The 19,964-nt window shown below is 43.4% G+C and overlaps 2 protein-coding genes across 5 annotated transcripts in view; one reads left to right on the top strand and one right to left on the bottom strand.

Annotated features, from left to right (window-relative positions):
- The window catches only part of UBAC2 (UBA domain containing 2), a 141,366-nt gene that overhangs the window by 54,085 nt on the left and 67,317 nt on the right, over nucleotides 1-19,964 (bottom strand). The gene's annotated exons all lie outside the window — the stretch shown is intronic.
- On the top strand, nucleotides 353-11,763 carry GPR183 (G protein-coupled receptor 183). Its single transcript, XM_080917058.1, has 3 exons — nucleotides 353-391; nucleotides 8,971-9,098; nucleotides 10,358-11,763. The coding sequence occupies exon 3, from the start codon at nucleotides 10,385-10,387 to the stop codon at nucleotides 11,456-11,458; it is 1,074 nt and encodes a 357-aa protein (XP_080773184.1). The 5' UTR covers nucleotides 353-391; nucleotides 8,971-9,098; nucleotides 10,358-10,384; the 3' UTR covers nucleotides 11,459-11,763.

Raw genomic sequence — 19,964 nt, 5'->3', positions numbered from 1 at the left:
ATAACTATAACCCCCCTCCTCTCCCTCTCTCTCTTTGAAGTTTATTGCTTCAAAAGTTTTAAGACTTAAATCTTTATGAAAAAATTTTTTAAAAGTTCCATACATATCAGCAATCCACAAAGTCCAAGGGGGCTTTTGAATGGTTTTTTTAAAGTCGGTATCAAAAAAAAAAAAAAAAAAAAAATCTCACTTCCCATTTGAAAAAAAAAGCACGTAGCATATGTGAGGTTAACTGATCACAGCAATGCTCAGTCACAGGATGACAGGAAAAAGGCACCACCATAAAAGGACGCCTGCTCAGTCGCTCTTAAAGCAACATGCCCAGCTTAGCTAACTCCAATCTGGGCAAACACGGATCGCCACAACGGAGGCCCTAGCCACCCTCTGATATGTAAGTACTTGACATTCTTCTCTTTAAGTTAAGTAATGCTTTGAAAACCTAAGTTTCAAGGTAAAAAGGGAAGGAAAAAGAATATATTAAAGAACTAGCTATAATAACTGGCTGTTTAGATTTCCTTGGGGCCACTGTAATGAATAAAACATTATTTTATGAACTTCTGTATGAACTCACAATACAAGTAAATATCAGCAAATAACACCAATAGTTCAGGATTCTTTACTATGAAGAGAAAGGAACAATGGTACCGAGACAGAGCATTCCTGAATTTGGATATAGTTTATATAATATAACCCTTTATCCTAATTTTAAAAATTTGTCTCATTTGACTACCTGGCATTTATGTACATTTATGTACAGAAAAGTATTTTGAAAATAACTCTTCTCAGAGCAGACTATGAGCAGCAGACTTCCTGGGGTAAGAGCTTATTTTCTAAAGCATCAGATATAGAATAGTATTTTCCAGTTTGCAAAAATATCTAATCAATTTATCCTCCTACCAGCAAAGATGATTGATCAGCCTGGGTTCTGCTGCCTCAGAAGCAAAACCATTCTAAAGGCCAATTCTAAAGACGTTAAGTGAAAAATGAAATTTGTAATTTGATTTCTATCATTAGGTGACCAATGCCCCCACATCTATACTAAAAAAAAAAAATGTTTAAATTGTAAAACAAAGATTACATGTAGTGATTTTTAAGAGCAGATGTTAAGAGAAATGCCTAAGAGAATATCAGCCACGAAGGGACCTCCTTTAAAGAGGATTGGGGTCGCAGGTGTGGTGATACTCTCTGGTAAGGGTGTCACCCAGAGTGCAGGAGAGAGGGGCGTAGAAGAGGGCTTGGGCATAGTCCTTAAACCCAGGCTCCATTATGTAGAGCTGCTCTGCCCTGTGTCAGTTGCTGAAGGCCTGGCTTTGGTCACTTCATTGTAAAGTGGGGAGAAATGTCTCTGCCAAGTCCTTCTCGCACTGTCTCTCAGAGCAGGTGCTGGAACACGGCGTAACCATTCCCACCCTGCCCATCAGCCCGCAGAAGGGTAAATCTAGGGAAACCTTGCCCTATTATTTCTGTAGAGATTGAAGATGTCTGCTTTCTGTAACAGTATATGTAAAGACGTTGGGTGTGCTTTCTAGTATCTCAGAGTGTTTGTCTCTGGGGCTTAATGGTGCTTTGTGAACCTAAAACTGCTAGGGCATATGGTTCTACAAAGCAGCCTCGCTCGCTTGCTCACTTGCTCGCAGGCTTGTCTGATACGTGGGTGGCTGTGGTAATAAGTTCTTTTCTAAGCTTTTGGCGGGCTTCCTAGAGTTAATTAGTGTCATGATCAGCCGCCTAGCAGAGTAAGCTCTGTGACAACTGAACTCACCCCAGGACTTCCAAGCATACATGGCAGACTTTTACTAGAGATGCTGTAGGTCAGACTACAGAGATCTGTGGCATTAAATGTACATACAAGGTTCCTAACCCTAACCTGAATACACCGAGAAATGAAGCACTGAGACCCTTCTCTTTGGCATTCATAGTAAGAGGTAAGGTACTGGAGGTGGACAATGTCCTCCTGTCTGTCCTGGGCTGTCTGTGCCGTCTTGGCCATGGTGACAGAACTAGATCACACCTCTGCATGCTGTGGAGGTACAGAGACCCAGTGTTCTGGTAGTCCAACAAGGATAAAAAGTGTACTATCAGACATCCATGTAGCCCTAAAAACAGGACACAGGTAGACCAGCAGCATAAAGCTTTGCTGGGTTTCCATTTCTCTTCAGTTGAAATAGCAGTCAAAATGTTGCTGAAATACTGTTAAGAATAGTAAACTCATTTATAAAATCTTTACTTAGTAGACATGGTGGTACACTCCCTCAATCCCAGGACTTGGGAGGTAGCGGCAGGAAGATCAGGACCTCAAAGACCAGCCTCCACCCATATAGCAGTGAGTTTGAGGTTAGTCAGGAGCACAGGAGACCCCATTTAAAAAAAAAAAAAAAACCCAAAACACTCAACTCTCCTTTATTCACCTTAAAACATGCTACAGATTAGTGACTGCTTCATTTAGGTCCACCCATCTTCCTCATCTTTTCTCAGACATGAGTGAGTAGATATGTCAAAAGTTCTGAAATACCTTCTTGTTTTTACTTGTCTTTCACCTACATCTACTTATCTCTGTCTTGGAAACAGAACCAGAAATAATACGTTCTGTACTGAATGTGATTTTTCTGGCGGTAAAGAGCTGAGCTACAACTTAGCAGCTACAGCTGTGACTTTAGTCAGTGCTCCTGCCTAAGCTTTGGTGAGTGCTCCACGGCAGAGGTCTGACTAGGAGCCACTACTACCCACCATGCTTGCTGTCTCCCAACAGAGCAAGGACTGGTGAGCTGAGATTTGGCCATTCTTTTCTATCTTTGGGGGGTGTAGGAACTGCCCTCACACACCCTCACTCTCAGAACTTCACAGGAGTGAGACACAAAGCCACAACCTCAACACTACTCTGCCTTCCTGGTGTGGAGTGAGAGAGGAAGGGGGAGTAGAGGTCAGGAAGCTCCCTGGGCAGCTGCTTTCCACAGAAGTTTTAGTTGGAAGCCATGCTAATGACGCAGGGAGGGAAGACAGTCACAGATTTCTAAAGGAAATATCCAACACTCAAACAGATAGAGACATTGCTCTAGCTGGAGCCAGGGGCTGGGGATTACCAAGATGGCTAGTGACGCAGAGGAAGAGAGTAAACATGTGTTATAAGGGACAGGTGCTGCTGGTTCAGCCAGCCCTTGGTCTCTGGGCACAGCTAAGGGGCCCTCAAGGGAAAAGGCTATCAGGCCACTGTGCAGAGAAGAGGAAGGACTGCAGACAGCATCATCACAGACAGGCACACAGGCAGATAAGAACACAGACATGGGGTGTGCAGGGCACAGGGCAGAGTTAGGGAATACATGAAAAGACCCACCGGCTAGGCAAGAATAGAGCCCTGACTTCCCATGTGGTCTTGAAGCATTCTGAGAAAATGACTCAACTTGCCCTCCATTCAGCATAGCCACAAAATGAGAAGGCTTAACTTAAAGCCTGAAACTCCCTTCAGCTGGAAGTGTACAAAGTTTGGGCTATTTCTAGTAGCACACTAAGAGGAAGACTATCAGGCACACACCTCCATTACAAGGCCTTTCTACTATGCAGGTAGTGATCCCACAGATTTGCCTTCCTTGTGTGGGATGAGTGTGATAGTGGCCTCCTTTTAACTCTTACAGTAACCTACACATGGCATCATTACCTTTAATAAAGCCACACAAGAAATAAATAATTACTAAAAAGTGACAGGAAAGTACCTGCAATATGTCCCACTCCAAATGTGAGAGTTCACCCATCTAGCGCCCTCCCAGATGCTGCACACTTCCCACTAGCTCCAACAGGTAGCTCTCCAATGCAACTGGTCCTCGCTGAGCACCCACTGAGTCAGGTACCTTGAGAGCTACTGAGAGTGAACTGCAGACTGCTGTGTGAAGAGGTCCCTGTGCTGCGGGCTCTTCCCAGATCCGAGAGGTGGCTGGAGGTGAACTATGTCTTGGGCTCAGCTTCAGTGTCACAGAGCTCATCTCTGTGGTTCCTTGACTCATCACACTTCTAGCAGTCAGGGAAAGTGAGCTTTCCTTGACTGTGGTCAACTATTATTTACTTATTTATTTATTGACCCCAAATAAAATCACCTCAGCCTATTCGGCTTAGGGGAAGGATACAAGAGAAAATGAAACAAAAGTGGACAGACAGAAACACAGCTATCAAAACTGATCCCATGATAAAGAAACCACTGAATAATACATTTTCTCAACTAGGTCACTGTGGCATGCTCTGATTACTGACAGCACTTGGGAATGGACAGTCAGGCCAAAGGAATCATGTATTCCTTTAGTAAGCTGGACTTAACTCTTGCCACCTGCCCATTTTACAAGCAAGCAGCACACACAACAGCTGTCCAGTCAACTAAAGCAGGACAGGAACAAACGCTGACCTAGTGCTGCTGGTGTTAACACTGGGCTAAACTCAGATGCCGCTGTTTAAAGAGGAACAAAGAAGCTCTGGCCACACACTTGACTAATGCTAGCGAATGAGAGAAAGAGTAAGAGTGACTTCTCCCTCAGGTTTGTTATCAAGGGCATTGACACAGCCTCAGCTACCTGAACTGCTCAGCCTCCCTGAGAGGACAACATCCCGGGTATTCAGTCACCAGTGAGCTGTTCCTTTTGCTTTGCCACTCATTTTATTTCCTCCAACTCCAAGCATTTTCCCACAGCCTTATCTTTTCTCAAGAAAATAGCGAAAAGGACGCCAACAGCAACTGGGGAACAGCTGGATTAACTGTAACCAACAACACGGCCAGAACGTCTCTCTGTGCGGCCATGCTCTTGGTTGCTCTTCTGGCTCTTCTTCAAAGCTCAGCTTCCTCTTTGGCACACACAAGGCAAGTCACCCCCTCTGCCTAAGGCAGATCTCAATCCAACCCCATCTTGAGGTCACACCAGACCAGCTCAAAACATTGTTAACCCTGAAGACAAGAGTCTCCCTTTTTTACTGATGCCATCGACAATTTTCAGGATAAATGTTAGAGATAACGGTGACACTTCACAAACTTTAAAAGCCCAAAGCTATCGTAGTAGTATGAACCAAACCTCTGATCACTGTGAAGGTTTTGTTCTGTTTCTGTCAAATGAATGAGACTTGCAGCAGCCTGCGTAGCCTTAAAAATTCACAAAGACTTGTGCGTTGGTTCTTCGGTAAGCTCTTTCTGAGTATAAACTATATCAGAGGTTAGGTAAGTTTGGGGGACGTTTTCCCTCTCCTTTTTGTGACTAGAGAAAAACTGCCACTTCATGTAACATGTCTGGTTATGCAAAGATGAAATAACATCTCAAGAAATATTGGAAACTCTATGGGCAAGGAAATAAATTTTACAAACACACACACACACACACACACACACACACACACACACACAACTTTCAAGAATGTCAGGGAAAGATGTTGAAAGGAATCTAACATTTATTCTGAGAATTGTTGATACCTTAAACAGAAGGAAGACAAGTTAGGATGGCGGGAAGCTGAAGGATCAAATGTCTCTGCAGCTGAGCAGGAAAAGCAGAGAATGACAAGATGGCTTCCAGGAAAGTGGAAGTTTTGGGGTAGATGACACTGTTTTACACTTTCATATTCTTAGTGGTTGTAGTCTACATATGCTAGATCCTGGGAATGCAGAAACAATACCTTCTTAATACTTAAGGGTCTAGAAGGATAGACACACAGTGTAAGGAATGCCCTGCTCCTCACGAGGGTCAACCCTCAAGAACAATTCCATTTCAGGCACCCCAGTCACTGTCTGTGTTCCTGGGGAAAGGTGCCAGCATCTCAGTTCCTGTTCCTGAGTGTGTGGATACACAGTCAAATGTACAATGTCATCGAAAGCACTGCACTGAAACTATAATTCTTATACATATTAGTGTTCTAGGGGAAACAGATTTAAGTCACACTCCATGGGCTTTCCCCTCTATGTTCACTGACATATTACAGTACTTTCAGGTTTAACTCAGGCACACACATGTACATAGTATATTTGTATGTGTGCTTACATACGTATTCTAAACATGTCAGAAGCTGCTGCCTAAGAATAATTAAAATGAGAAATAATTAAAGTGCATTACAATGTAAGCTGCACTTAGAATGACTAAAAGGAGAAACTGAGATCCATACAGGCACAGCAAATACAAGCAAGCAGCACACTGGCATGTGTGAGAAGGACTGCAACCAACAGTGCTGAGCCAGGACCTCACAGGGCCACACGGCAATCCACACTATCTGTCTCTTCAGCTCCAGACACTCTCATCTCTGCATTCCTGGGATCCAGCATATGTAGACTACAAACACTAAAAGTACTGTTTGCTAAGGGTATGAAGCTAACTTAAGCCTCACGAGGATAATCCAGAAGATGATTAAAGGAAAGAACAAATTCTAACCTGGAGGGCATACAATAAACTAAGATTTGTTGCCTTAAGAATTGTGAGAGGACTCTCCTCATCATGTGCAGATAATAAAGCACACTGAAGTGACAGTCACGAGAACACAGGGAGCCAGGAACAAGAGCTGAGGAAATGAGGAATCAACCCCCAGAAGTTGCTAAGTATCCAAAAGAATACATTTTCAAACCATCTGCATTTGCTTTACCTAGTTCTGACCCATCCTGTCTACGCGTCCATATTCTAAGAGTGCCGCCTCTTGCTGGCTCTGCCCTGACAGTGGTCAGTTTAGATCCCTGTTCCAGCTTCGCTTGAGACTGGCTTCCCCTATTCTTGGGAAGGTTGCCCCATCTTCCCTGGGGAAGCTAACCACACATGTCATGCTGTCTGTACTCTGAAACCACAATCTCTCAGTTCTTTAAGGGCTCATGAGACAGCTGCTCCTGCAAAGGACTGGAGGGAGCACCACAGAGAAGGACCCAACATGATCTGTAACTTCTCAGACCCATATGAGGTCTTTACCAGACATGGTCTAAGGTAGGTAGGCAGAGTGAGCGAGTGCACAAATGCGAGTAGGCTGTGAAAACACTGGTGATGAGGCTCTTGCAAGAAGAGCAAAATAACACTTCTTCCTCCAATTAACAAAATCATTACCTTACTTCAATCGCCCTAAGTTCAGTGTTCCAAACTAGTCCCCGGTCATTCACATGGGACCCTCTCTGTTGGACACATAATGTCCAAGCAGCCATCTTTCTATGTGCTTGTCTGCACACATGTTTGTGTTCAGCTTTCCTTAACATACTTCCAGTCAAGAAACAGTCTTGCTTTGCCACCTTCACACGCCACAGCATGGCTGAAGTGTTCAACGCCCCGCAAGTCATCTACGGAAAGAATCTGAGCTGTTCACATTTGCATCTTCCTGTTGCAGTCAGCACTGGGTGGAATACTCCCAAACATTTTTAGCTGCACCAGATGCTAAGACACAGTCACACATTCACCCAGGCATCATTTGCGAGCTGACACGCAGCAGCAACCCTTCCCTCTCTTACGTTGGGGTGTCTCTCCTAATCTTTACAGTAGTGTTAACATGGAGATCTGCAGCCACACACTAATGTCTGAGATCACATTTCATGAACTTGCTATGAAAAACTTCTCAAAAGAGGAAAGTAAGGTTTTCAGGAGGAAAAATTCTCACAGAAGTTAGAAACGTGTTTGTCAAGAGTTGCTGGTGCCTGCTCCTCAGTGCCAAGGCTTGTCTAGAAGCTGCACTCACCCCGGGACTACCCTTGCCTACTGAAGGGCAGGAGAACGCAAGCCTCCAGTGAGTGGGCAGATCCCTGAACGTTTTCATTTCATTAATTTCACAGCTGGCTTTTATTTACTCCTGTTTTTACTGGACAAATTAGGCTTCTCCCAGTTTCTTAAGTGATGCAGCAAACACCTATTTTCAGTTTTTTTTTTTTTAAGCATCTCAAAAATTTTGATGTGGTATCTTCTTTAAGTTAAAGGTTTTTTATACATAGATCTTTCATTTCCAAATTCACTCACTGCCGCTCTTTCATTGACTTCTAGTTTCTCTGTGCTGTCCTCCAGCTGTGTGGTCTGCTCAATACTGACTTCTGGATGTCTCGAGTCTCCTCTGGGGACCTATCATGATTAAGTTTGAGACATGCTTATGTCTTCAACCCATATGCCACTAACTCTTTGAAAAAATAACTTTGTTTTATTTTATGTCTGAGCACTTTGTCGCTCTCTTCAGACACACCAGAGGAGGGCATCAGATCCCATTATAGATGGTGGTGAGCCACCATGTGGGTGCTGGGAATTGAACTCAGGACCTCTGGAAGAGCAGTCAGTGCTCTTAACCGCTGAGCCATTTCTCCAGCACATATTCTAAATCATGTTAAGTCTTCAGTGCCTTTTATTTTCTCACCTAGCATATTCAAAACACTTGGGTACCCACTATGATAATAGACTTGTAAGTTTCTCCTGTAAACTATATCAAATTATGACAGCACAGACACATCTCATAATTACTTTTATGTCCTTTGTGGAGATTTTTGGTGTGGGGGTTGCTTTTTGAGACAGGGTCTCTCTGTATAGCTCTGGCTGTCCTGGAACAAATGTGACTTTGAACTCAGAGATCTGCCTGTCAAGTGCTGACATCAAAGGTGTGTGTCACCACAGCATGGCAATCACTGTTAACTTTGGCAGTAAAACTAGATTCCTATTGGCATCATACTTGCCTACCCTTCTTTCCTGGTTGCAGCTCACCCTGTCCTCAGGACTTAGGTGGTACGCATCTCCTGCAGCTTTATTCTGAACCTTTCCGAACTGCTATGTATTATGTTCTCTTTAAGCAATGATACAACCAAATTTTAAAAAACAAAACTAAACCCTCCAAACTGGTAGTCTTCCCTGTAAACGGCAAGTTTAATCCGTTTGAGTCTGAGGACATATTTTCTACCTTCATCCTCTGTGTCTTCTGCTCTACGTCCTCGCTGTGTTCTTTAGTCTGTCCATTTCCTTTCTGGTCTTCTCTGAGACAGCAAGATGCTTCCTCTCACTTTGTTTGGTCTTGCTTTAGGTTTTATTTGTATGCTGTGAGGACTTGTCTGTCAACATACCACGCCACAGGCAGAGCCCAGTGCCCATGAGCATCCCTCTTCTCTGTGGGAAGTGAACAGAGACCTGGTCGTCTGGCTCCAGGTACAGGTAGGTCTGGAGCTGGTGTTCTCAATCACTGTTGATGGAGTCCTTTCCCTTTAAATACAGCAGCGACAGACATGGAAAGAATCTACATGGGAGGCACACAGTCTCCAGAGAAGTGGGGTTTTTCTCTAAGATACGTCGCAGATTTTATTGCTCAGCTTCTCCACTTCACTGCCATTCTCTCCCTTTCTTATATGGCATTTTACTACCAGAATTTTTAGATTTTCATTTTAGGACTTGCAATTAGTCTTAGCATTATTAATGACCAAGAAAAAACTTTAAATAATCCACATGTGTGCCAAGGCAGTAGCTCCATAAATTATGCATTAACATGATGAGTACTGATTCAATACTTTGGAAAATTGGAGTATCCACCAGATGCCTAATAAAATCCAGTGCAGTTAAAAAAAATTAACTGCACTGCCATGGAGATTTATTTACTACTAAAACACAACAGGCTACATTACACTATACTTGCTGGGTTTGACATACACTGTGTGCCCCATTCAGAGTTTTTTTACTTGAAGCAGCTTGAGCCCTTCCCCACACTCACTCAATCACACACTGAAGAGAAGTGTGCTGCTGCTGAGGTGGACTCAGAGTCCCTCTGAACCTGACTTTGTTTTACATTCTGAGCGATGGTCTCACTGAGCTGGCCAAGCTACCCTCACACTCATAATGCCTTAGCCTCCAGAGCAGTTGGTGTTACAGTATACACCTTACATTTATTTTTCTCCTTTTTTCCATTTTAGTTATGAATACAATTTCTTTTTCGTAAGAGAGCTTAACTGTCAGTTCCTAACATGACTTAAGATTATTTCTCATACTTTTTAGGTTAACACAGATCAGATACTGTGGTAAGTTCATACTTCACTACATGTTTGACTGACTTCATTTCCTGGCAGTGATAAAAAGCTCAACCTAAATTCAATTTCAAAGCCAAGTTTAATGCCTGTCTAAAATGAGGGGAACTTTACATGATTTTATTCTTAACCACACCATGATTCAGAAAAAGGGGGATTTCTGTCTGAAGATAGTGAGCTCCCGAGGTTACAAAACACACTTGACCTATTTAGAGGGTTCCATTTCCTTTGCCCGAGTTCTGCCAAAGCCACTAACCGTAAAGGTAAACACACAAACTTTATTCTCGGTTCATTCCAGAGGGAATGTGCACACCGAGAGTTTTAGAGTGGATGTGTAAATGACTGCATTGCTGAGTTAAGTAGTTTTAGCTAAACAGCCCTCACTTGCTTTCCTCCTAGGAACTCTGACCACTGCTGGATACAGAAATGGATAACAATTTTACCACAGCACTGGCACCTTCTCACGGCAATAGCTGTGACCTCTATGCACACCGAAGCACAGCTAGGACGTTAATGCCTCTGCATTACAGCCTGGTCTTCATCATCGGTCTGGTGGGAAACGTGTTGGCCTTGGTTGTCATTGTTCAAAACAGAAAGAAAATCAACTCAACCACGCTCTATTCGATGAACTTGGTGATTTCCGACATCCTGTTCACCACAGCTTTACCTACTCGGATAGCTTACTATGCGCTGGGCTTTGACTGGAGGATCGGTGATGCCCTGTGCCGGATAACTGCTCTGTTATTCTACATCAACACGTATGCAGGTGTCAACTTCATGACTTGCTTAAGCATAGACCGCTTCTTCGCCGTGGTGCACCCTCTGCGTTACAACAAGATTAAAAGAATCGAATATGCAAAGGGTGTTTGCATATTTGTCTGGATTCTGGTGTTTGCTCAAACACTGCCACTGCTCCTTAACCCTATGTCTAAGCAGGAGGAGGACAAGACTACTTGCATGGAATATCCAAATTTTGAAGGGACAGCATCTCTCCCGTGGATTCTGCTCGGAGCCTGCCTTCTAGGCTACGTGTTGCCTCTCACAATCATTCTCCTGTGCTACTCTCAAATCTGCTGCAAACTCTTCAGGACTGCCAAGCAGAACCCACTCACGGAGAAATCAGGTGTGAACAAGAAGGCCCTCAACACAATCATCCTCATCATTGTTGTGTTCATCCTGTGCTTCACACCCTACCACGTGGCCATCATTCAGCACATGATAAAGATTCTCTGTGCCCCCGAAGCCCTGGGCTGCGGGGCAAGACATTCCTTCCAGATCTCTCTGCATTTCACAGTGTGCCTGATGAACTTCAACTGCTGCATGGACCCTTTCATATACTTCTTTGCATGTAAAGGGTATAAGAGAAAGGTCATGAAGATGCTCAAACGTCAAGTGAGTGTGTCGATCTCCAGTGCAGTCAGGTCAGCCCCTGAAGAGAATTCACGGGAAATGACAGAGTCGCAGATGATGATCCATTCCAAAGTCTCCAATGGAAGGTAAAGGTGCCTGGAACTTCGCAGCACAGCAAGCTGCAGGGTGGGCTCTGCCCACCAACTGTTCTGCTTCCAGCAGGATGCCTTCCAGTTGCCCTCTCTGGGCATGAGTACCCACGGCCACGCCACCAGCCAATGCACTGAGATCCAGACCAGACCAAGGAAACAACAAAAGCAAGTTGTACTTCATAAATGAAATATAATATATAAAGGAAGGCTATTGTAATGGGTCAATGTAAAAAGAAATGCTTTGTGAAACTACTATTTCTAGCCAATAGCTCGGATAAGAAAGAAGACGGATTGCACTGCATATTGCCAATGTAAAGATGTTAATACTGTAATATATATGTAACATATTTCTTAGTTTACACCTCTTTCAATTTTAGATTTTGTCTCCTTAGTAATATGATTTTGTTTGTCTGTTTGTTTTGTTCTGAGGCAACTGTTTTAAGAAATATTTTGTGAGATAAAGAACAGGATCTAACAAGAGTATTAATGTGCAACTGTCAACACCAGCAGACGTTCCAAGTATAATTCACGGAAGGTAGATCTGAAGAGCAATGGTGGAAATGTTGGTGATGGCAGAGGTAACTGAGCATCAAGCCCTTTCCAGAGCAGCCAGGGCACTTGGGACCACTGCTCGGAAATACAACAGGGGCTCCCATACTGGCAACCAAAGGAAAGCACGTCCGAGTGCTACCTTCTTAGAAACAGAAAATGATGCACATATGCTTTGTCGTCCTTGAGTCTCGAGGGGCTGTGTTCAGGGTGGTGGCACCTGGTGTCTACACAGCTGTCATTAGGTTCTGAGCACTGGGCAGTGAGGCCACAGTTACAACTGCCACACTTACACAAACACATCAGAAAGTAAACGCCAATTTATAAATTAGTAGTTTTAAGGAATGTTTTCCTTTTTACAAACCTTTTTAAAAATTTATGTTTGCCTGCATGTAAGTCAGTACACCACATGTGAGCAGAGCCTGTAGAAGCCAGAAGATGGTGTCAGATTCCTTGGAGCTAGAGTTAGAGATGGCTGTGTGACATCATGGAGGTGCTGAAAATCAAAAAATAGATACTTGGGAAGAGCAGCTAGTGATCTTAACCACTGGGCCGTCTCTAAAAAAAAAAAAACCCTTTCCCCTTTTGAGACAGTCTAGCTGGCCTGGAATTAGACAGGCTAGCCTTAAACTGGTGTATGACCCTCCTTCCCCCTGCCTCCCTAGTGATGAATCTACAGGTGTGACAATGTCCTGCTGGGATTCTCTGTAGTGTTATAGACCTACTCATATAAATACTCATATAAATACAATATGTGTAGCATGGTCTTCCTGAGTTCCTAAGCACTGTTTGCCTGCTCAAATTTGCTTTGCCTCAGCCCTGACATTTCCCCAGTAAAGTATCTTACTTGGCAATGATACCAATTTAGATGATAGGGAAAAAATAAAACACTATAGCATGAGCTATAATTTCAATTTTTATTGAGCTGTGTGCCCAGGAAATATTTCATTTTAGTAAAATTAACCCCTTTGGCTTTTGAGACAAAGTCTCATTATATAGTCCTTGGCTGACCTGTAACTTACTTTATGTCCCTGGCAAATATTTAACTAAAGATCTTTGTAAGGCACATACTTGTAACACCCGCACTTGGAAGGCTAAGACATAGGAAAATTGCTGAGAGTCAGAGGCTAGCTTGTACAAGGATTATATACATATTATAGCCAGCTGCCACTTCAAAAAGAAAAATAAAATGTCCTGTGTTAGCCTCCTGCATGCTGAGGTGACAGGTGTATGCATTGAAGTGATCTTAATCCTCACTACTGTAACTTTACTGAGTACAGTAATATTTGAACTATGTTAATTCCATAGCACTAAAGCCACTAACAACACATGGTTGGTCTGATGGAGGCAGTGTAGTTTGGATCTTGATGCTTTTCTTTACCCCATCTGTGAACTTCCCAAGTGAGGGCAGAAAGACCAAAACACCACATTTTGTCAGGGTGGCACAGTCACCTAATCCAGGTCTCTAGAAAGAGACCACTAGTGAAAATCAGAAGCAGATCCTTTACTTTCCCAGCCCTTAAGACAAGCTAGTCCCATAGCTCCATGACCACAATGGAGTGCTGATCATCACACATACCAACTTACTGCCTCACAACTGGTAACCATGCTAACCAGGCCTAGTCTGTGATCCTGCAAACCAGAAAGCCTGTGCCAGTACAGTTTACAAGAGTATGACACACTTGTGTGTTAAGCTCGTCCATCTTCTCCCTCTACCTTAGCAGAGGTAAGTGACGGGCTTGTCGTCTGGCATACTGGCAGGGTTGTGAGCAGTGAGCCTATCTTCCACTATTCAGTGCTTCCAGTTCCACGGGTCCAGTGCATGGCCATCAGCTCTCCTCCGTACACAGGCCTTCAGCGCTCACACGGGACCTGGGCATGCCCTCCTCACCTCTGCTTCAGGGAGCTTTCTTCTCCTAGCACATACCCTTCACCAGCATGAAAACGTGGTGCATAAGGGCAGTGCTGATTAACTTGTGTGCTCTGACAACAAAGGGAGTGGCCTTGCACTTAACCCTACCTGAACACGAAAACTGAGTATTTGCTACATAAACATGGTAAGCTTTTACACTGACAGAACAGAAAGCTAAAAAATAAAAAAATAAAATAAAATAAAATAAAAAAAAAATAAAAAAAAAAAACTCATCTAGGAAAACAGATAGCTATTCCGATAGTCTAATTCCTTTTTTATAATCTCATTTTTATTTTAAAAGGATCATGCTGTTAGTTTAAAGATTCTCAGAGCTATCCAGTTTAAGATCTGTTAAATGTGGGGCTGGAGAGATGAATTAGTGGTTATCCACAATTCTGTGACTATGATGAGCAGATAGGCTTGTTCACACTAAGTCCAGATTCTGAGGATAGCCTTAACTCCACTGATAGCCATGAAGCCTCTGATCATGTAGACATAAATAAAGGCATGAGAGGTTTCACTGCCATGTTAGGCTAGCAAACTACAAAACCCTTTATAAGGCAAATCACTCAACTCCAGGGAGGTTACGTTTTTGCAGGCCGCGTGCTGCATGAAGACCTGGGCTTTGTACACAAAACCTGGTACAGTGAAGGCACAAAGAAAGATTTCAAATAATCACTTAATAGAACAGTACATACTTGGCATAGATGCTAATACTGTGATGTCCACTGAAACCTCTTGATGTTCGTAGTGTCTCGATGACAAGAATTACTCAAATGACTGGTGATACACATACACATGCACTAGAAGATCCTTCAGGTTAAACTAGTCCTGTGGAGAACCAGAGCTCATTCACCAACAAACCAACAACAAAACTAGAGACAGAAGTATGAGCAGTCTGCTCGGAAGGCAAAAATGATTGTCCCAACAGCCAGGAGAGGCACCATGCAACAATAAAAGGTGGGAACACACCCACCTCAAATCTCAAATTAGCCCTTAAAACTATCTATTTTGGTAACTTCTCAGCATGCTGTAATTTGTTATTTTCCGCAAAGCTAAAAAAACCCTGCTGATGAGTTTTCAGGTGAAGAATGAGAAAGGAGAAGTGAGGGACAGCCAGTCTTCTGAACACAGGCTATGTGAGGTGCCATAACCAACAGCAATGGGCTTTTTGTAGCAAAGCTACTAGGAATGACTGTGATTCATGATTTACCACACCCCACCTCACCAAGCATCCAATCAGCCTACGCAGTCAGTGCGTGCTACACTCCTCACTGTGCTGAGACCACACACCAAGGCTGCATGGAGGATGGAGGCAGGACATAAGGTCAACCTTCCGCCATCGCCTACTGAACACACTCACCAGGAACCACTGCAGTTCCTGTCTCTCACTAGGCCTCAGGCTTCTGCTTCCTGTGGCTTTCTGTGCTAAGGACTTTCCTCCATCACCTTATCTGAACCTCACTCCATTTCCAAGAATAGTTCATAGCTTCTCTACAAACCCCATCTTTGCTGTCCTCATCACCTGCACCCAATTCCCTTCCTCTGATCATTAGAGTTGAGTTTTCTCTGCTCATCCTTCAGTGTGGCACACCATACCCACACCCACAAGCACATTACTGCTGCCTTTTCCACCTGAGCCTTCAGCTAGAGTCAGAAACTCTGGCTTTCTTTAGGATGCCATCCACAAAGCCAGATGTCTAACCTACTGACCATTGCACAGCAGATTGCATAGAACTTTCTGCTCCTTCAGGCTCCACCAAGGTGGGTGGTACAGGTGCTAGGATGGAAACTAGGACTTAAGCACACCAGGTAAATGCTCCACTACTGATTTACACCCTCAGCCTAAGCTTTAACTTACTATAAACACCCCTGGCCTCCTTGGTACAAAACTAACCTGCCCAAGGAAGTGGGGGAACTTGCCTAGAGCCTCGGGAGCCAGCTCAAACTCTGGGTCCTTACACCCACACTACACTTTCTCCATAAACAAAGAGTCACATGTCCCTCAGAGAGCCTTGAAAGAGACACCTCTAGTGCCCTTGCATCTGTGCCCTGTAGTGTGTGTGACTACTGCGGGCCCATGAGCTCAGGTAAAGTGACCTGTCAGTTCTATTCATATGTGAGACACGAATGAGACTTGTTCTTCCCCATTTCCATCTTGCCTCAGAGAAGGCCCCACATGAGGACAGGACTCTCACTCAGGCCCTATCTGCCTGTGCTGCACAAATGCAAGAAACGCGCCTGTGTGGTTAAACCCTGGGATTCCAGGTTCTTTTGTTCCTGCAGCACTAGCTTTGTCTGATTAGTTCAGTGTTTAACCTGCTGGGATAGAAGGAGAACCACTAAAGAGTGGTTCACTGGTCAGCTCTGCACAAACATGTTCTTCCTTAGGCTCCTTCCTGCTGGGCCATTAACTCCATGCTCTAAGACTGACAAGAAGTTCCTTGTGGTCAAGAACATCCTCTCCCACTCTCAAAGTCCTTCTGACCTAATTCCCCTGCACTGCTCAGGATGCACCTTCTGAGCCAATCTGCAGAGAGATTGGTTCTCACTGGCTCTATTATTCTGCTTCCTCTACACAGCTTAATTCTTAAATACAAGTCATCACCCTTCCTTTAATCCTCATTTGATTGCTCCAAATCACCCATCTTCTTTTGTTCAACGTGTTTTAACTTTTCCAGTCTATGCCACATAATAGGTACTTGATGCACAATATTTTAAAACAAAGAAAATATCGCGCTAGCGTGTAGACCTAAAGCTTCAGTTCTAGCCGACTACTAGCAAACCTATCCAACTCTATCCAGTTTTGAGTCAGTTATGGATGTCAGTTCTCTTGTCAGTGACTAAGAGATGCCTAACATGTAAGTCTGTCCAGCCATCATTTTCTAGTACATGAGCAATTATAAGTTCATTCTTATAATTTTCAGCTAAAACATTAGACGTTCCTGGGTCTAAGACCCTGACCTTTATTTCTCTGCTCTGAGAGGTTCTGAGAAGAGCCCATTGAACACAGATAACGCTCAAAAACCATGCTGACTACATACAGGTCATCACACTGGCTACAGGCTTTGCATTAGCAAAGCCTGGTAGGTATGAAGTGTATACTATTGCATGTCACAACGCCGTATGAAACAACAGGTAACTAAAACATGCTCTGCATTGAACTGTTAATCATGCCAAACATACCAGATTAGAAGGTGGAGTGACAAGGCTGGGTTTCCTTTCACTTCCCGAGGTCAGTGTAAGAAAGGCACTCACTCTTACAGTCCCTTCCACACATGCCAAAGGGACGTAACTGTTTACACATTTATTTCTGAACACACAAATTCAAATTCAGAGAACCTCTGAAGACACTTGCATGCCAATGTGCTTCTTTTCATTATTATGCGTGTTTAGGTGTCCTGGCCTTTTCTTGTTAATGCAATCTCAAAGTCTTGCTTATGCAAATAACCTATAAGCCACCCCCAGACTTGAAGTCACATTGCTTTTTGTCTCACATGGGAACTACTACACTCAATTCAAAACAAAAACTCTAAGTTTTGGTTGGCTTTTTATCTTTCCGTTTTCTCAGAGTGTGAGAAGATTTATTTCTGGGTTCTGTACCGTGTAAGAATGACTTTTCCCATGCAGGTTTTAAATGAGAGAGGGAGGGAGGAGAGAGGAAAGAGGAGAGAGAGCAGTCTATCTGAGTGAAACTTAGTAGAGATTACAAAAGCCAGAACCGTCTTCTAAAGAGTAACATTCTCATGTGCTCGTGAGAACAGCTCCACCACACCATGCCTCAGCCCTCAAGTGCACATAAGACAGGTAGATGAAGCTCTGTCACCATGGATGGGCACATGGCACAGGCTGCTTATCTTCCCTCCCTCAATAGTAAAATCCTAGAAAGGCCAGAGTAGACTGGAAACTGTCTCGTCTAAAGCACAGCCGTGAAGACTCAGTTAAAGCTACACACCTAACATCTGACCAGAAACTGAAGCAGTCCTCAGTCTGTCCCAGATTCCTCTGAAACACAGCACATGACTACTTCTATCCCTATGCACTCTGTCTGGAGACTCCCAGACTGGTAAATCTGATGCAGAGTCATGGTTAAGAGGCACTGCAGGCCTTGGCATGTAGGAGTTAGGATGCAAATGGAGGAAAAACATGACAAATTCTCATTATCAAATTATTTGAAGTTGTATGGTAGACAAAGAACCAGTAAGGCACTATTCTCTGTATGTTTAATATTTTCTGTAATAAAATTCTAAGTATAGTCTCTGACACTTTCCCACAGTTCTTGTGACAGCAAGAATAGAAGCTGAAACTCGGGGATAGTTGAAAAAGGAGAGAGAAGGAAAAAGGGAAGCAAATGGAGAAGGGGGAAAGAAAGAGATCTAATCACTGAACTGCAGCAAACCAAACCATGTGAGAAGATTACACAATCACTCACTCTAAGATCACCACAGATCTTCACTAAGTCCTAAGAAGAGGTAAGAAATGAAGACAAAGTCACCAGCAAAGAACAGGGTATACCAGAAATCCTCATGAGACGATGAACAGTTTCAGTCAGTCTCTGTCTCTCCCCTTTCCTCCCACCCTCCCTCTCTCTGTGTCTCTCTCCCCCATCCCATCTCCCTCTTTGTCTCCTTCTGTCTGTCTCACTCACTCACACACACACTTTATATCTAGGCATGCTGCTTTGCACACACACCACACACACACACACACACACACACACACACACACACACACACACACACACACACACTAAAATAAAACAGTGATATTCTTTGGATGACTGCTCTGCCAGCCATGGTTCAGTTACAGAGAATGAAATCCTCTCCAAGTACTTTGTGTAGAAAAAGACTCAGACTGGGCTCCTATAAAGTTACTGAAAGAACTCCAAGGCATGGTCCAGGCGTGCCCCCAGAAATGAAACTACACATGCGAAACACCATGAACCACCAAGAGAACTGCTTGTTTCATCCTGCTGGGTCTGCTGAGTTGCACCAACAAAAGGCAGGTCCTCTGTACTGTGGCTCCCAGTTCATGCTGAACTCAAGAGTCACATGAGAAAGGTGAACCGTGACTAACAAACAAGACTGAGGCTCTCTACGGGCTTCCATGCTCATGCCTGAATACATACACATGTGGACAGACTCTCTCTCTCTCTCTCTCTCTCTCTCTCTCTCTCTCTCTCTCTCTCTCTCTCTCTCTCTCTCTCTCAAAGAGAGAGACAGACAGAAAGATAGAGTGAGATTTTTTTTTTTAAGTTTACCTCATATGCACAAAGCCCTGGGTCTCATTCCCGCAACAGTACCGTGCCACCAAAATAAAAATAGAAGTTTAAAATCTTAAGAAAAAAGTAAATTATACCAACTTTTATTCCTCAAATAGAATTAACTTAATATTCATTTTATAATGTTCTTCCATATATTTTTCTCCATGTTGTTAGTATCAATTGACAGACTGATCCTTGGTCTCCTTATTCCTTTAAGTAACAAATATTTAAGTATCTAGTTAATGTATCTTAACTTAATGTAAGTTAAGTTTCTGCCACAGAAGTCATGATAGGTCACTCTCAGAACCTCAGCTTATGTCACAAGTGGTATTAAATATGAAGCACATGGTGAAATTTGATCAGAAAGAAGAGTCTTGAATTGACTCTAGCTTTGTGCTATCTAGGGTGTCCTGCTCCCTCAGCCAGATATGCTGTGCCATGCCCGCCCATGCCTGGCCCCTCAGAACTGCCACAGGCCTGTCCTCCTCTCACCTCAGATAACAGAAGAATATAGCTATTTCAGAACTCAACATGCAGCACACACAAAAATTCAATCCCATCCTAAAATAGGTATGAGATTATTTTTGAGTTTTGTGTATCTTGCTATGGTTACCAAGACGTGGTTAGGATTTTGAAATTTTCTTAGAACAATATGATGATCTGAATCTAAAATCTTTCAAAAGGTGCAACTTTCCAGCGATAAACAAGAACAGGAAGCAAATCTTGACAACGACACTTCCACTTCCCCTGCTGCGAGGTGAGCTACATTGCTGTCACCTG

Source organism: Micromys minutus (assembly GCF_963924665.1).
Source record: "Micromys minutus genome assembly, chromosome: 5".
In the NCBI taxonomy this organism is placed as follows: domain Eukaryota; kingdom Metazoa; phylum Chordata; class Mammalia; order Rodentia; family Muridae; genus Micromys; species Micromys minutus.
This window is presented reverse-complemented; position numbering and strand designations above follow the sequence as displayed.